Source organism: Callospermophilus lateralis, chromosome 18 (genome assembly GCF_048772815.1).
Source record: "Callospermophilus lateralis isolate mCalLat2 chromosome 18, mCalLat2.hap1, whole genome shotgun sequence".
Classification (NCBI taxonomy): Eukaryota; Metazoa; Chordata; class Mammalia; order Rodentia; family Sciuridae; genus Callospermophilus; species Callospermophilus lateralis.
The window spans coordinates 51,339,015-51,357,794 of NC_135322.1; the positions used below are offsets into that span (position 1 = coordinate 51,339,015).

Consider the following 18,780-nt stretch of genomic DNA (forward strand, 5'->3'; position numbering starts at 1 on the left):
TTTGCAAATCCTGGGATATCCATGTAGTCCATGTAGATATAATCTGTATATCCCCCTCCAGCTACTTTCAGTATTCAAAGTGAACCTTAGTGATTTCATCAGTTTATCTCCATCCCTGGAACCCTTCCTTCCTTGGTGCTAGGAATAGAACCTGGGGCCTCATACATGCTGGGAAAGCACTTTACCATTGAGCTACACTGGATAGTGTAGCTCTACAACTTCTGAAAAGAAGCTATGTTTTTAATTCAAGATCACCATTATTACTAGGATTTGGTGTGATAATTGGCTACTGCTAATATTGAAATTGTTAGACTTAAATATAGGATACTGTAGGTATAATGCTTCCCTTCCCTTTTAAATTTAAGCATTAATCTATTCTTCTGAGGTTATAATTTTTTATTAGTAAATTATAGATTGGTCTGTCAGTATTCCTTTTGGTTCATGGTATCTTCCTGGGTTGCAGAAAATGCTGTGGAAAAATAAAATTATTCTATGTAAATTATTTCAAAGATAATTATTTCTCAAAAGAAATTATTTTTCAAAAGAAAAAAGTAAACATTCACATGTTACTTAAATGAGAAAATAATTTTAAGAAAAACGTCAAGAAAAACTCTTAGGTTTATAAAGGATTGGCAAATGAAACAAATGAAATTATGAAGTTATGAAGCAGAAATAAACTGTAATTATTCTGCTCAATGAGGAAATAAAAACAATTATTAAAACATTTTTATGTTGGAATTATATTTTTAATATGCATCAATTAAATGTAGACTCCACATTCTTAACAGATATAAAGACCAGCACCAAAAAGATGAAAGGGGAAGAAGTAATTAGATTTTTGTTTATAGGAACTTACAAATAAAGAATATATAGATGGGGCAGGATTATATTAGTTTTTAGTTCCATAGAATGCCAGTAAGCTGGTTCTTGCTATTTTATTTAGTAATATAATTAGTGAAAGCTCTTTATAGATAGATAGCTTTTGATTGTGGGTTTTTTTTTTTTTTTCTATTGGTGATTGAAGCCAGTGACACTCTACCACTGAGCTACATCCCTAGCCCTTTTTACTTTTTATTTTGAGACAAAGGCTCACTAAGTTGCTGAGGCTGGCAATATTTTAAGTAAATTTACAATTATTGTTTAGAAATCTAAAATGTTCTTGATATAATTCTGTAACTTTTCCATTTATTCATTTATATATTAATTTAGTAAATACTGGGATTGAACCCAGGGGTGCTTTACACTATTTTATTTTTTTATTTTTGAGACAGGGTCTCTCTAAATTGCTGAGATTGGCCTTGAAAAACTTTTTTTTTTTTTTTTTTTTTGTATTGGGTATTGAACTCTGGAGAGCTTAATCACTGAGCCACATTCCCCAGTCCTTTTTTATGTTTTATTTAGAGACAGGATCTTGCTTAGTTGCTCAGGGCCTCGATAAGTTGCTGATCCTCCTGCCTCAGACTCCAGAGCTGCCAGGGTTACAGTAAGGCAGGCACCACTGCATCCTACTATATATTTTAAATAGGATAAAATTAAAGATATTTTTATTCATGGTAAATTTATGGGTTAATATACAAGTAGGTAATTTGGCTTATATGTAGTTTGAAAGAAGAAAATTGTTGGAACACTCTGTAGAAATAGCGATTGCCTTTAAAGTCTTAGTCTTTTTACCATATCAGATAATGCTGTTGTAATATTATATGCTTGAAGGGCTTTGACTAGTAAATCTTTTTTTCTTTAATTTACATTTATTTGTCAATTTAACTTAATAATTATATATAAAAAAATAAAATTTTGGCTTCTGACTGTAGATCAATATTCTAATGATTCCCTCCTTGAGTTCAATTAATTTGCTATAGTGGCTCACAGAACTTGTGCATACACTTGTGTTTCTGGTGTATTATAAAGGATATTTTAAAGGACATAAATGAGTAGCAGATGAAGAAATACATAGGGTAATGTTTGGCAGAGTATTGAACTAAAAAAAAGCTTTGGCTCTTGTGGAGTTTAGGTGCGCCTCTCCTGGTTCAAGGATGTATTCTTCACCTTCCTGGAAACCCCTGGAGCAGTCTTTTTAGATTTTTATGGAAGTTTTATTATGTAGACGTGATTAAGTAATTGACTATTCATGAAAACTTCAGTCCCCTCCCCTCTCCTCACTGGTGACAGGAGAATGAAATTGTTGAGTTCTTCCGCCACCCTATAAGCGTTTGGTGGGTTCTCTAGGCAGCTGTCCGCTCTGCCCCAATCCTGTGTTTATCTAGAAACTTTGAAAAAAATCACCTTATTAATAAAAACTCAGGAGTGGCAGAATGGAGCTTGGTATAAATAACATAGCACTACCTTTCATTTTTATCACTCTCAAACAAAAGACTGTAACTTTAACCTAAGGTACTTTTTATTATTCTACCACTTAGGAAATTACAGGAATTATAGGAGCCATAAGTCAGGAACTATGGATGAAAACACACACACACACACACACACACACACACACAAAATATCACAGCTACATAACTTGCTTTTGAATTCATTGTTTTTCACAAAGGCTTTCCACTTGTGGACAGGGATCCTGTGATGTTCATATTCTGCCCTCTAATGTGCATGACATATTAAAAAAGAATGGGTGGGGTAAAGCCATTTTATAGAAATGCAGGTTCACCACATTCATGCTGCATGCTTTGTGTCTTCTACTGCAAATACTGCATGCTGCCTACTTGTATTTTTCTGAGCATTAAGAATATAGGCCATACACACAAAAAATAATTTTTGCCAATAGTTGGAACAGATGGAGCAATGTTAGACATATTTTTTCTATTTTTTTTCTAAAACGAGTTTTGTAATATTTTTCAAAAAGCAATGGAAAAACTTTATATTTAAACCCAAAGTGGCTACAAATCAGCTCCTAAACTGTCACTGACATTAGCATCTAGATTTTGTAGTTTTTACAAATCTTAAAATATTTATTTACTAAGAAAACATTGCATTAATGCATGATACAAAATTGACAAATTTTTCTTTAAATTGGAATGCAGTTTAAAAGTGACTGAATTTTCTAATTTCAGCTACTGCATTTGACAAGGATACAAACAGGAAAATGGAACTGGTATCGTCTAGTTACTTAGGTTTTTTGGCGCAATTGTAGTTGGGTAAAGTATTTCAATGTAGAATTATAGATCACATTCTGTGGCCAATATTAATTACTGTGCACTTCAGTCTTGACAACAATGAAAAATTCTGGGTGGTTGAACTTCTTTTAAATAATTTAAGTGTTTTTGATACATATTTTCTTTCTCTTTTTTTGGTGGGGGAAGTATTACTGGGGAATGAACCCAGGGGTGCTCTACCACTGAGCTATATCCTTATCCTTTTTATTTTATTTTTTTTGTTTTGAGACAGGGTCTCATTAAGTTGCCCACACTGGCATCCATCCTCCTACCTCTCAAGTAGCTGGAATTGCAAGGGTGTACTACCATGCTTGGCTTGAAACATGTTTTCAATAAAAAAAGAGATTTTGAAGTGAAAAAAAATGGATCTTTGAGTATCCAAATATTGGCATTCTTACATTTTACTCTTTATAATTGATATGAATATTATAATTTCATTAATGATACATCACAGTTTTGAATTTTAAAGTATACTTTAAAACTGTGACATTGATGACTACGGACACAAATTAATTTTAGATTTAAACATCTTTAAGTTGTCCATCACATGACCTGTTTTTATTTTTGAGGTGCACAGTTATAAACCTTTCTATATCTTGTACAAGATAAATTGGTATTTGTAAAATTTTACCAGTAACACCTGCCAACCTAACATTATTAGTGTGACTCTAAGGTTATGCTTTTTAAAAGCTACAGTTGTAGTATCTTTTCAGTATGACTGCCAGTTGTCTCACAGTCTGAAAATATCTATTAAATCACCTTTTTTGCTAGGTGAATTGATAAACAGTTTAATTAAAAAAACTTTTTTATAGGAATTAATTCTGATGCTCTCCAGAGATTTTTATACTTTACCCTTTTTTATTAAGACTTCAGCCGATTGTTCATTTTTATTAGGAATTTTTCTAATAGTTCCAATTAAGCAGGACCGTTAAAGGGAAGGGGTAAGGAAATGGACAGTGTTAACCAATTTTTGAGCACATAATCAAGTACTTTGTACAAGAAATCCATCTACTAATCAGCCCTTACTTACTAGGCTTTTCATGCATCTTAAGTGATGGATCTCTTTTAGAGCTCATGGTTTTGAACTGTCACTTCCATCTTCTGTAGACTCTCAATGGTTAACTGATTTTTCTTATACAACCTGGCATGTTCCAAATCAAACCTTTTTCACTTTATTTTTCTAGATTTTTACATCCAATGATAGTGATGGTACCAGTTCCATTTTGTCTCCAATTCAGTTGATTATATATTTTTTTCTATTTATTTTTCATTTTATTATTGATATCTGGAATAATCAGCAGCTCTTCTCATTTATTTTCTCATATTTTTATTCCAGGATTTGCCTCTGAAGCAGGGAGTGTCTGCATTAAAAATGACCTGTAGTTCTCTGCTTCATAGGTTAGAAACTTATTTTAATATTTTGTGGCTAAGCACAGTCCCACTTTTCAAATTCTATAATGAATTATTTAATTGGCATTGAATGTGGACCACAAACATATATTTCATGTTGGGGTTTTCCTTATTACCTTAACTGATTAAAATTCAACAGAACGACCAGCTGAGGCAATAAAAAAAAAAATTTATTCTTGCTTTACAGCTTAAAACATTAAATTAGATTTAAAAATTTTATCAATTATAACACAAGTAAAATAATGCTATTTGGACATTTTAAAAAATTCATTTCTTAGGCTTTGTATTGCTTGAAGCATTTATATTCTAAAATGTTACCAAATTCCAATCATTCATTTTGGGGAAAAACAATCAGTTCACAAATCACATATTCAATGGGACTGCTAGCCAGCATAGGTGAAAACATGTATAGTGTATTTACTCTTGAATTATACACTGCAGATGCTTCTTCAGCTCCCTCCTCTTCCTCCATGGGCGGTGCTTGCAGCTCCTTTACCACCTCTTCCAGCCCTACCATTTATTCTACCTCAGTCACCGACAGCAAGGCTATGCAAGTGGAGAGCTGCTCCTCAGCCGTGGGGGTAAGTAACAGAGGGGTAAGTGAAAAGCAGTTAACCAGTAACACAGTTCAGCAGCATCCATCAACCCCGAAGAGGCACACAGTTTTGTACATCTCACCACCACCCGAGGACTTGCTGGATAACAGTCGGATGTCCTGCCAGGATGAGGGGTGTGGATTGGAATCTGAGCAGAGCTGCAGTATGTGGATGGAGGATTCCCCCTCCAACTTCAGTAACATGAGCACCAGTTCCTACAATGATAACACTGAGGTACCTCGTAAATCACGAAAACGAAATCCAAAGCAGAGGCCGGGGGTCAAACGACGAGATTGTGAAGAATCTAATATGGATATATTTGATGCCGACAGTGCCAAAGCACCTCACTATGTGCTTTCTCAGCTTACCACGGACAACAAAGGCAACTCAAAAGCTGGAAATGGGTTGGTATTCACATTTTTTAAAGTTCTATCACCATTATGCAAAACAAAAAAATAAATCATTCCCAACTTAATTGCTCAGCTCAAGTTTGCATATAAAGCAGAGGTGCTAATTTTATCATTGAAATACATGAAAATTTTAACTTAAACTTATAAAGTTTTACTAGAGAAAAAATAAAATAACAGTATAGCCTTAGGTATATTAGTATGAGGATAGGTAGTAGAAAATACCAATAATCTGTTTTGAAATAACTTCTTTCAAATGAATTTGTATTTTAAAAGAATTTTAAAATATTTTTACTTACTGACATAAGTAGCAATGTAATGACTCTAACTAAACCAACACAAAAACATTCTCCAAAAGATAATTTGTGTTCTCTTTGAGATTGTATCTTCATATGGTTCACTCCATTACATTTTTGAGAGGATTTAGATTTTATCTTTTTCTCCCCCTTTTTTACTTGATGAAAATTAGAAAAAACTAAATCGATGATTTGATTCTAGGCATTGAGGTTCATATGTTTTAAACTTTTTTTCTTGGATACGTTATGTCAATTCAGGATTATTATTTATTTATTTTTTTTTTAAGAAAATCACTACTACTTTTTCTGTGATTCTGGATAACTTATTAGAAGATACTGTAACAGGATCATGGTACACATTCTGAGTCTTTGTTTATTCATGCCAGTTCATACTACTCACTAAATAAATATGTTTCAATAGCTACATTACAGGGTACTCGCTGCTATAATACAGACTAGTATGGCTTATTTTAAAATTTTTTTTTAGTACTTTAATTTATAAAATTTAGCTGCTAGATTTTTAAAATTAAATTTTCCTACAATTTATTCAATATAGTTTAGTAAAATTTAACTCATTGGATTTTAAGAATTACATTTTTTGGGAGGCAGAGACATGATTATGATCCTTTCATTGACCTATAATCCCTTACAATTTCAGTTTGTCACAAATAGCTGCCCAGAAACATTAGATTGGTTTCCTACATGATGATATCATTGATCTCATATTAAAAATCTATTTGACTATTATAGAGAATATTCTTGATATGTTTAGACTTTTCCTTAAATATTCCCTTTGTACATTTAAAAAATAATATCCATCATTTAAGCAAGAATTAATATATTGATTTCTTTTACACTTTTTTAATTTAGTATTCCTATGGAGTGATATAGTTTAATAAAAATGCTTTTCCATTTTAGAAAAAGTATAGTTTAGGGAATTTCCTAAAAGAAGCAAGGTGTATCCTTTCCTAAAATGTTGCCGTTTAACAGATTCAAGAATTTCAGAACATAATAACTGTAGAAATATTACATAGAGAATAAGGCACTAAAACAATGAATATCACAGGTCATTTAAGTGAGTAGTAGCACAGATCTAAAAGGTTCATGAAAATCATTAAATATATGGACATACATTTATTTGGGCTTCAATGGAGAAGGTCTCATAAAGTTCCAGTGAGAGATTTTCATATTTATACTAGAAGAGATGTTAAAGTTCCACATTAAGAGAAAATAAAAATTTGACTTAGGGATAGTCAACATAGTGATTTGCAGTTGCTAATTAAAGAGAACTTGACCTACATCTTTTTTGCTTCTGCTTTTGTATGATAGATATATCTTAGAAATGATTTGAGGTTACCCAGGGAAAGTGTAATGACATTGGTCAAGACAAAATCTTTCATGAAATAATTCATGGAGCAGAAACTCCATCAAGCAGAAGAAGAAATGTCCAGCTTCTTAGGTAATGGAAAATTATTTGACACTAGCATATGGAAATGATGAAGAAGTTTAAAATTTGAATTTATAAGAACTATAGGAGGAAAGGATGAAGCCATATATAAAATGTATGGAAAAATGGGCCTTGAAAACAATTTTTCAGAGCATCCCAAGCTGGTAACCCATATTCTTCAATAACAAAAAAAATGTTAAAAACATGAAATTTTAAAATGTTTTGAGAGGTAAATTATATAGCCTTAGAATTAATGTGCTATAATTTGCAATTTATATAATGCTAAGTATTTAAAAAATGTACTTTGAACTACATTGTAGCTTATTGATCTTCAAGACAGAAATTTTGATAAAAATGGAAATACCATTTTTTATAACTAAAATGTTAAAGAGTTTGTAAAAACAAACTTATTAAAAAGCTCTTCAGTATTTAAATATTGCCAGCCATATCATGCTGAAATTCAACTAAATGTTTTGAGAATCAGTAGTCCGTATCTCTTCTAACTATTCCTGAGAAGTTTAAGATATGATACCGTGTATTATGAAACCTATTTTAGGCATTTTACAGTGGAAATTATTTTTTGTGTCAAAGATAACAAAAAAAGATTGTCTGGCACAAGGGAAAAAGAATGTCATTTTAAAATTCCTGAATAGAATATGCAACAATAGTCAGAACAGTGGATTTTCTTTTTTTAGTTGTTTTTTTGAAGTAAAATATCAATCTAGAGTGTAGTCCAAGAATCATAGTGCTCTTCTAGTATGGGAGAGGCCCTAGATGCAATCCCCAGCATCACCAAATGTGGGGGTGGGGAGTAGGTAAAATTTTATATAACTATTGCTACTTTCTTATTTTTGTTTAAATATGCATTTTTTTTGTTTAAACTTAAGAGAATATAAAAAGTTTTGAGAAAAACTGTCATTTCAGAAATTGCTTAATTCAATGTGCTTACATTTTTTTCCCCTTTTATGGTACTGGGGATGGAACCTAGAGCCTCACACATGCTAGCCAAGGGCTATACAACTAACCACCCAAACAACCTACTAGGGATTGAACTCAAGGACACTCTAAGCACTGTGCTACAACCTTAGCACTTTTTATTTTTATTTGAGACATTGTCTTGCTAAATTTTTGAAGCTGACCTCAAACTTGATCTTCTTGCCTCAGCCTCCAGAGTAGCAGGGATTACAAGCATGCACCACTATGAGTGCCTGCTATTTGTCTTCAAGCCTTATTATATATATTTTGTTAACTCACTCAACAGTCTGCATCCCAAATAAGGTATTTTCTTTTTCTAGACTAGTAACACTTATTTCCATTTATTTATCCTTACGTTTCAAACTTGACTAGCTTAAGTAAACATAAAATCCTATACTGGACAAATTAATTAACATCATACTCATTTTCTTTATATTTCCAACTAAAATTTTCCCTTTTTTATTATAGAATTGCTAGATATAAATTACAAATGTTTGAAAATACAAGAAAATAGTCAATAATCTAGTAAATCAGCTTTATTATTCTTTAGTCCCTCTGTGTGTATATGTGGGGGATGTTTTACATATTTTAATAAATGAATTTTTTATTTAATAGTAAGATGAATATAAAACAGTATTATTATAGAATTTCATTTGCAAGGAATTTTATACTATTCAGACCAAATGTTTGAATTTCTATCCAGAATGATGAAAAGAAAAGCAGGGTTTATTGCGCATTGTTCCAGCTTCAACTTGATCCTCTTGTTCATAGAATGTATTCTTCCAGGGCCTTTTAAAATGACTTACACAGGTAATCTTCAAGTTCATTATGTCAAACTTACATGAATGGCATTCCTTGTCCAGTTAGGATCCTCTGCTTTCCTTTCTTTGTGCATTTCTTCTTCCTATTTGCCTTTATCAACAAACATTTGTTCAGTTCCTGAACCTAACAATTAAGCACAGCACTTGCCCTGAGAACTCTTCCTTTTACTGCATTTCTGTATCAGTTCCATTGCTGCTTTCTTCATTCTTCTGCCCATTTCCTAGCCAAGGGGCTTGTCAACCCTGTCCTCATTTCTATTGAGGGTACTGCCTTTCTTTCCTTTGTTCTCAATGATTGAGACAACAACTTGGTTACGACCTCTGGGTAGACATTAAAAGAGTTTTAAGGCTGTTTAGTTCTTCTGTGTTTGAAGTCCTAATATTCCTCCTGGGATCTGGTTACTTTTGGAGGAGATGTTGTCCTCTGTCTTCTGGTTTCTGAACCTTCAATGCGAGTCAAAAAGTATTTTACACCCTGACTATTTAAAAATATACATGGATTATTTTAAATTCATTTTATGTTGCTCAAAAGAAAAAAAATATCTAACAGTATTGTTTTCTTCTTATTTTCATTACATATTTGCAGTGATTTAGCAACTTTACAGATTATATATGCTAGCCTAACCACTATTTGCTATTTTTTTTAACATGGTTACACATAACAAATGCATTATTAACAAAAATTTTTTAAAGCACAATTTTATGAAGTTATATTGTTGATGCTATAAAGCCCAGATTATAACATTTTTATTGAGAGCTTTAATCATTTTAAGTAAATAAAAATACTCTGAAAAACCATACTTCTAGGAAATGCTATTTAGAGCAAAGTAATTTCCCATTAAAAATTTAATCACTGATTTTTTAAATTATAATTTTATCATTTTGACTTACTGAGAAAGAGAGTCAAAAGAATATGCTATATATACTGTCATTGTTGTTTTGGGCTCTGTATGTGTATGTTTGTTGGAGGTTTGGTTTAGTTTTGTCTTTTGCTGCTCCTGTTTATTTTTCTTTTTTCCCCCCTTTGGAAGTCTGATAAGAGAGTAATAGTTACTTTTAACTATATGTAGGAACTCACATATATGTATAATTTTTAAAATTTTTATTTTGACTGAAGTGTGTAAGTATAGATCATAGTTTATTGTATGCAATCTTCCTCCTTCTTCCAGCTGGTCACATGCATTCTTTCTTTTTCTTGTCCAACTTTCTTTTTTACATCACAGTTAAATTTTGTTGAAACTTTTTTGAAGATACTTTGGTTATGTAATGTACCTTCTTTTAGGCTGTACTTTGTCAGTAAGCTCAGCAGTTGTTTTAAGTGTTATTGCCTGTTCTATTTCTTCCTTTATCTTAGTTTTATAGAAAACCGTTTTTGATATGTTCTTCATGTTGTGCTTCGATTTCTCAGAACATTGGACAACCAAAAAGGAACTGGAGTGAAGAAGAGCCCTATGTTGTGTGGACAGTATCCAGTTAAAAGTGAGGGAAAGGAGCTGAAGATAGTTGTACAACCTGAGACCCAGCACCGAGCTCGATACCTGACTGAGGGAAGTCGTGGCTCAGTAAAAGATAGAACCCAGCAAGGCTTTCCTACAGTAAAGGTGTTTATTTTATTTAGTAATATATGAAGAATTTTCTCCAGTTTTACAAATTTTTTTGTTTTTAACCCCAGCAAAAGCTGTCTAAAATAGAAGATTAGAATTATTATCTATATATATAATTGAAAACAGAGTAAAAGGCTAATTGGACCTTAAACCAAATATCACATTGATAACATTTGAGTGTTAGTCTGAATGAAAGGTGAGACTGTGTTCTCAAAAGTAAAATATCTATAAATCATGAATTATCTTTCTCTTAAAATTTACACTGGATTTAAATTCATCCCAAATTTTATATTAAAGCAGAAATTTTAAAGTGAATGCAAAGATATAGTGGGTATTATTAAAGACTTGGAAAATAAGACTTTTGAGATGGCTAAAGTAATCAGAACTGTTCAACCTAGAAGAGTTGGTTATATGTAACAAGTCTTAATTTAAAAAATAGGTTGTAAATTAAATATTGATAATTTTTCGGCTGGGCATGGTGGCGCAAGCCCATAATCTCAGTGGCTCCAGAGTCCTTGGCGGGAGGATTGTGAGTTCAAAGCCAGCCTCAACAAAAAAGTGAGGTGCTGAGCAACTCAATGAGATCCTGTCTCTAAATAAAATACAAAAATAGGGCTGGGGATATGGCTTAATGGTTGAGTGTCCCCGAGTTAAATCCCTAGTACCAAAAAGGAAAAAAAAAAAAAAGAAATATATATATTTATATATTTTTTCTTTTTTTTTTTCTTTCAGAACTCAGATTAAAAGTAAAAAAAAGGTTTAAAGTCAGCACCTGGGTTGTGTGTTGTTTTTTGTTTTTGTTTTGGTACTGGGAATTGGAGCATTCAACCACTCAGCCACATCCCCAGCCCTATTTTGTATTTTATTCAGAGTCAGGGTCTCACTGAGTTGGTTAGCACTTCACTTTTGCTGAGGCTGGCCTTGAACTTGCCATCCTCCTGCCTCAGCCTCCAGAGCCACTGGGATTACAGGCGTGTACTACAGGCCTGACTGGGATATCTTGATATAAAGAATAGTTCTAGCTGAGCACTGTCGTGCCTGCCTGTAATCCCAATGCTTTGGGAGACTGAGACAAGTTTGAGTGAGACCGTCTCAAAATTAAAAAAAAAAAGAAGAAGAAGAAGAAAGAGAAGGTGCAGTGGAAATAGCTCACCCAGGCTCAAAACTCCTACAATGTTGGCAACAACAACAACAAAAAAAAAATAGAGAAAGAAGAAAGTCTCTTTGAACATAAAATAAGCAAAAAATAAATAGGTGGGGGAGATGAGGGATGTTTTAACAATTGTCCCTATCCCTTGCAAAATACTGTACTGAGGGGAAATTTGGCTAGTTACATGAAAAGTGTTATTAAACACCATTTGTATGAACATGTTAGGTGAACTCTACTTCAAGATTAGAGTAGAGTTGGGTTATCTTTCATTTTATGCTTGAAAGAAATTATGGTCGATACTCAGAATTAGGAAATTTGCCTGTGACCATTTTATAAGGTTGATTAATAGTCACATGTACAATATCATCTTTACTTAATCTTGGCTCCTCCCTAACTCATCCCTCAGTCCTCAAACCAAGAACAAGTAACAGGCAAATGATAAATTTGAGTTATTCATTGGATAAATATTTGTGTGGTTAGACAGTTCAGCAGTTCAATAGTTTGGTCAATGGTTTTAAAAACCTGTTTGCCTTGACCTTTAAGTTATGCTTTTCTAAGTACTTAGCTAGTTAGATGTTAGTCCTGTTGTCTATGATAGAGAATGAATAGACTGACCTTAAAAGTTTATTTATTTATTCATTCAACAAATATTACATCTTTTTACATGTTAGCACTTACTATCAATTTGAGTAATTTATTATTTGATTGATTATTTGCCTCATATGACCATAATTTCACAAATATACCACTATACTGGGACAGAAAAATGTACAAGTTTTTTAAAGTACTTTAGTGTATGTAGTACAAATTACTTTGTGATTTTCTGTGTTCTGTATCATCAGCTTTAGTGTTTAACTAAAAGCCTTATCAAGAATTGAGATTGGAAATATTTGCTCTCAAATGATTTTAAATATTCTGATTTTAAATATTTATTATAATTTATTAAAGCTTTTTCTAGAGACCTATAATGATCTATGAATTCTAGTTTGAACTAGCTAGTTTTTCTGAATGTGTTTTGTCCCAGAATTTCATGATGGTGTGTGTGTGTGTATGTGTGTGTGTGCATGCACATATGCATGCGTGTATATGTATACCTCGTCTTTGAAAATGGGCTTCATTTCCATATTATTTATTCAGCTGCACTTGAAACACTTTTTTTTTTTTTTCCGGATTTAGTAAAAATTAGTACATATACTCATTTGATAATGAAAATGATGCCACTAACATAATAAAGTTTTCTAATTTTTTAGTTGTAGATAGATTCAGAAACCTTATTTTATTTATTTTTATGTGGTGCTGAGAATCAAACCCAGTACCTCACGTGGTCTAGGCAAGTGCTATACCACTGAGCTACAAAGCCAGCCCCATAATACAGTTTTCTATGAATGATGGTGGTATGTCCTGAGTAACTATATGCTATCAAAAGGAGTGTGTGTTCATTTTAATCTGCTGGTACAAGTAAGTTTCAAATGATAATTTAGGTCTTCTACCATCTAAATTTTTTAATTAAAATGTGCTTATTGTGAATTAAAACTACAGTTTTCTGCAGAAACTTAGCCAACTCTCCATTATAAAAATATTTTACCTCTGTTTTTCTTGAGGATTTAAATTATTTCTTTAATCCAGTTACAAATACAGAATTTGGGCTTAAATATTATATTTTATAATTACCTTACTTGAAATGTTAATTAGTGTTTCTGCTACATGTTATCTGGTTTCAGCTGGAAGGCCATAATGAACCAGTAGTGTTGCAGGTGTTTGTGGGCAATGACTCTGGCCGAGTGAAACCACATGGATTTTATCAGGCCTGCAGGGTAACTGGACGAAATACAACTCCCTGCAAAGAAGTGGACATTGAAGGCACCACTGTTATAGAAGTTGGCCTTGATCCTAGCAACAACATGACACTTGCGTAAGTACTTAATAAGAATGTTTTCAGGACTGGGGATATAGCTCAGTTGGTAGAGTGCTTGCCTTGCATGCACAAGGCTCTGGGTTCAATCCCTGGCACCACAAAAAAATAAAAATAAAAAAAATAAGAATGTTTTCAGGGCTGGGGTTGTAGCTCAGTGGTAGAGTGCTTGTCTAGCATGAATGAGGCAGTGGATTCGATTCTCAGCACCACATATAAATAAGTAAAATAAAGGTCCATCAACAACTTAAAAAAAAAGTTTTCATTGTATGTTACACTTTCATTTTAGGGCAAGGTTTTAGTTTCTAGTGTATAAATGAAGATTTCAAGTATTTTCTTGAAGTATTTTAAATATTATAAATTGCTTTAGTTAACTTTTATGTTGCTGTGTCCAAAATATCCAATAAGAACAACTTAGAGAATGTTTCTTTGGGGCTCACAGTTTCAGAGGTTTCAGTCTATAGATGGCTTACTCTATTGCTCTGGACTAACAGCAGTTGCATTGCTTTCAGGCAGCATACCATGGGGGAAGAGCCCAGCAGAGGAAAGCTGCTTAACTCATGGTGGGATCAGGAAACAGAAAAAGAGAGAGTACACATGAGTGCACACACTTGTGAAAGAATGAGCTAAGAAATACAGGGAAAAGAATGCACCCTTTCAGGGTACCTCCTGAATGACCCACTTCCTCCAGCCACACCCTATTGGCCTACAGTTACCATGCAGCCAGCCCTTTCAAACTAGGATGGACTGATTAGGTTATAGTTCTTATGATCTAATCATGTCATCTTTGAGTGTTGTTGCATTAATAAGAGCTTTTAGGAGACACTTCATATTCAAACCATAATACAAATTTTAAAAATCACTACAGAATGGTAATGAGTTAAATTTAATTCTGTTGCTATTTGCTGAGAAATTGCTATGGTGAAAGCTAGGGAAATGAAAACTAAGTGAAATATTGGAGTTTAAGAAAATTACACATATTTACTTATTAACACTTATAATATTGGGGCTGAGGTTGTGGCTCAGCGGTAGAGCACTCGCCTTACATGTGCAAGGCCCTGGGTTCAATCCTCAGTACCACATAAAAATAAATAATGTTATTTTAAAAAAGACTTATAATATTAAAATTGAAAATAAAAATCATAACCAATTCAATTTGCCTTTCTAAATTCTGCTCTTAATGTTTGCTTTAGAAACAGTTCAACATAAACCATGCGTTGTCTTGACCCATTTTGATATGAAAAGCATTTTGCTGGTCTAAAATTCATCTTTTATTTTTATTTTCCTTTATTTAAAAAAAATTAAATCCTAAGGTCATGCTTGTGCATTTTCACTGCCTGAAAAATATTTGAAGAATTAAAGATTTACATTTTTATTTTTTTCTTAAGCTTTTTATAAAAGATCCTTAGTCCTAAAATTGAACCATGCCACTAGCAAATATATTGATTTGGGGCAAACCTGGGTTGTAATTATTTGTAATAGATAGCTGTTACAGATTTTTCTCTACTTTTTTTTCAGTTTCCTTTTTTTTTTTTTTTTTTTTTTAGTTGTAGATGGACAAATGCCTTTATTTTGTTTATTTTTATGTGGTGGTGAGGATTGAACCTACTGCCCCATACTTGCTAGGCAAGCTCTCCACCACTTGCCTTTTGAAAGCTGCTTTGAATAGATTGATGAAAGGTTAGTTATTGAGAAATATTAAGATTTGCTTTTTTGACTGGTAGCTTTTAGAAGTTATAAAAGTGAATGTATTTAGTAAAGGAAGAAAGTAAGAGAGGTACTGATTATAAAAACAGGGACTGGAGATGCTGCTTAGTGGTAGAGCAAATGTTGAACAAGTGTGAGGCCATGGTTTTGATTCCTAGCACCACCAAAAAGAAAAAAGAAAACATTCATTGTAAGAAAATAGGAACACAGAATAATAAAAAGCTAAAAAAAGAGAAAAAAAAATGGAAAAGAAAAAGAAATAGGCTCTTATAAGCCACTGATTACTTCAGTTTAGATTTTAAAATAGTGATTTTCATCTCTACTATTTTTCCATTATTATAAACAAAATATTGAATATTAGGAACTATGAATGTTCAGAATTTATACTTCTGTGTTTTTTGAGTTTGGAACTATATTACATGTTCAGAGAATATTTATAGATAAATAATACTCTTTAAAAAACTTGGGGCTGGGATTGTGGCTCAGTCTCACGCATGCGAGACCCTGGGTTCGATCCTCTGTACCACATAAAAATAAATAAAACAAAGGTATTGTGTCCAATTACAACTAAAAAATATTTAAAAGAAAACTTGTTTGATTAAGAATGTTGTACTATGTTATAACAAAATGTCAATTAATATATTTTTTTCTGTGTTAGTGTGGACTGTGTAGGAATTTTGAAGTTGAGGAATGCTGATGTTGAAGCCAGAATAGGAATTGCTGGTTCCAAGAAAAAAAGCACTCGTGCCAGATTGGTTTTTCGAGTTAATATCACAAGGAAAGATGGCTCTACTTTGACATTGCAAACACCCTCTTCTCCGATTTTGTGTAGTAAGTAAGAAAATATGGAGCTGTTAAATATATGGAGAGTTTATAAATTTTCTTTTAATCTTTAAGACATCTCTAAATTTTAGATGTTTCATATACTCCATCTTGTGGTCATGTAAAATTTGAAATTTTAAAAGCTGTAGTCAAGGGTTGGAACAGTGGCATGCACCTGCAGTTCCATCTACTTGGGAGCCTAAGGCGGGATGATCACTTGAGCCCAAAAAGAGCCTCATATAAACATATTTCATAAAAGGATGTGATTTTCTTTTTTTTTTTTTTTTTTTGGAGGGATTGAAAAAAACTATTAAGATTGGAACAAAAAGATATGTATAAAAAAGTCATAAGATTTAAGGTTAGAGAGCTAAACAAGCTCTCTTTCATAAAGACAATTGAATGTTGAGCTAAAGAATTTGAATTTTATCCTAACCACTTTAGGAAGCTTGAGGTTTGAAATTAGGCAGTGTGGGTAGGGTGCAAATGAGGGAAGAGGAAGGATAAATAATTAATACAGTGGTACAAAAGACTCAAAAGATCTTTATATTTAAAAAATAAAAATATTTGTTCCATTATGTTTCTGGCTTATATTTATTTGCATGAATATAACCTTTGGGGGCAGGTTTGAGCAGTTGGAATAGAGGGGGAGGTGAAAAGGAAATAGGCTACTAAGCAAGATTGGAATTGGAATGAGAGATAGAAGGAATCAGGGAGATGAAAGTAAAAAAGGAAGAGGGGCTCAAGGTAATGAAGGTAGAAGGGAGGAGAGGAGAAACATACTTGGTGTTATATTTAGAGACTTTGATTGGAAAGAAGGACAAATGCCGGGATTTATGCTATGCATTGTGACCTTAAAAAATATTCCAGCTTTGGGGCTGGAGTTGTAGCTCAGTGGTAGAGCGCATGCCTTGCACATGTGAGGCACTGGGTTCAATTCTCAGCACCATATATAAATAAATAAATAAAATAAAGGTTCATCAACAACTGAAAAAAAATGGACCTCTTTAAAAAAAAAAAAAAATCCAGCTTTGAAGCTGGGTGGCGTATATTCCTATAATCCTGTCCATTTGGGAGGCTAAGGTTAGGAAGATTGCAATTTGTGAAGCTAACTTTAGAAATTTAGCAAGATTCTCAGCAACTTAGTGAGACCCCATCTCAAAATAAAAAAGGACTGGGGATGTGGTCAGTGGTAAAATCTCCAGTGGGTTCAATCTCTAGTACACCCCCCACACCCAATCTCTAATACACCCCCTCACACACAACCAATTAAATGCCTAAATGCCAATATCCTACTGATAAAATTATGATTTGAGAGTATATTTCTTATTATGTTATAATAAATCAATACAAAATGCCTTCTATATTCTATGGTAACCAGTTTCGTGCTTTGAATTAGTTTAACGATGGCCATGGAGGGCTGTGGATATAGCTCAATGGTATAGTGCTTACCAAGCATGTTGTGAGAGGTCCTGGGTTAAATCCTTACTACTTGGAGGGAAATAAAAATTACCCTTAGGTTCTTTTTTTTTTTTTTTTTTTTTTTTAATATTTATTGTTTAGTTTTCGGCAGACACAACATCTTTATTTGTATGTGGCGTTGAGGATCGAACCCAGTGCCATGTGCATGCCAGGCGAGCGCGCTACCACTTGAGCCACATCCCCAGCCCTACCCTTAGGTTCTTGTACATAGGTTTTCTTAATAACATCTTTAGAATTCTGCAGACAGGGCTGGGGTTGTGGTTCAGTGGTAGAGCGCTCGCCTAGCACATGTGAGGCCCTGGGTGCAATTCTCAGCACCACATATAAATAAATAAAATAAGCATATTGTGTCCACCTAAACTAAAAAATAAATATTAAAAAAAAAAGAATTCTGCAGACAATATAGTCATGTATATATATATATATTTTAATCTGGGCATGGTGGCACATGCCTATAATCCCAGCGGTTTGGGAAGCTGAGGCAGGATGATGGCGAGTTCAAAGCCAGGCTCAGCAACAGCAAGGCGCTAAGCAACTCAGACCCTGTCTCTAAATAAAATACAAGATAGGGCTAGGATGTGGCTCATTGATCCAGTGCCCCTGAGTTTAATCCACATTAGTCCCCCCCGTAAAAAATTACTTTTAAGTAAATTGATTAGTTAATTTTTTATTTTATGGGATATAGAATTGCCAGGATACCACTATTAACCCATTTCAGTTTTCTCTTGGATTTGGCACATTACTTCAATTCACATTTTATTATCCACACAAGTCATATGACTAAGCTTGATGTGAGTGGGACAAGAATTATAACCTTCCTACAAAGAAGGGCCTGGGGAACAGTAAACATTTGTACAATAACACAACTTTGCGCATAATGTTAGTATAAAAATAAAATTAACTATTAATAAAATATGTAAATATCTTAAAAGAACTGAAGTTGAATTTTCCAAAGATAGTGAAAAGTCTCATTAATTTATAAATTAA

The 18,780-nt window shown here is 33.0% G+C and overlaps 1 protein-coding gene across 1 annotated transcript in view; it reads left to right on the plus strand.

The window, feature by feature from the left end:
- Nfat5 (nuclear factor of activated T cells 5) overlaps window positions 1–18,780 on the plus strand; it is a 106,627-nt gene that overhangs the window by 55,753 nt on the left and 32,094 nt on the right. Inside the window, exons 3-6 of the mRNA XM_076839601.1 lie at window positions 5,019–5,577; window positions 10,528–10,720; window positions 13,595–13,785; window positions 16,151–16,323. Of these exons, the coding sequence (XP_076695716.1) occupies window positions 5,019–5,577; window positions 10,528–10,720; window positions 13,595–13,785; window positions 16,151–16,323 (1,116 nt within the window). The remainder of the gene's footprint in view (window positions 1–5,018; window positions 5,578–10,527; window positions 10,721–13,594; window positions 13,786–16,150; window positions 16,324–18,780) is intronic.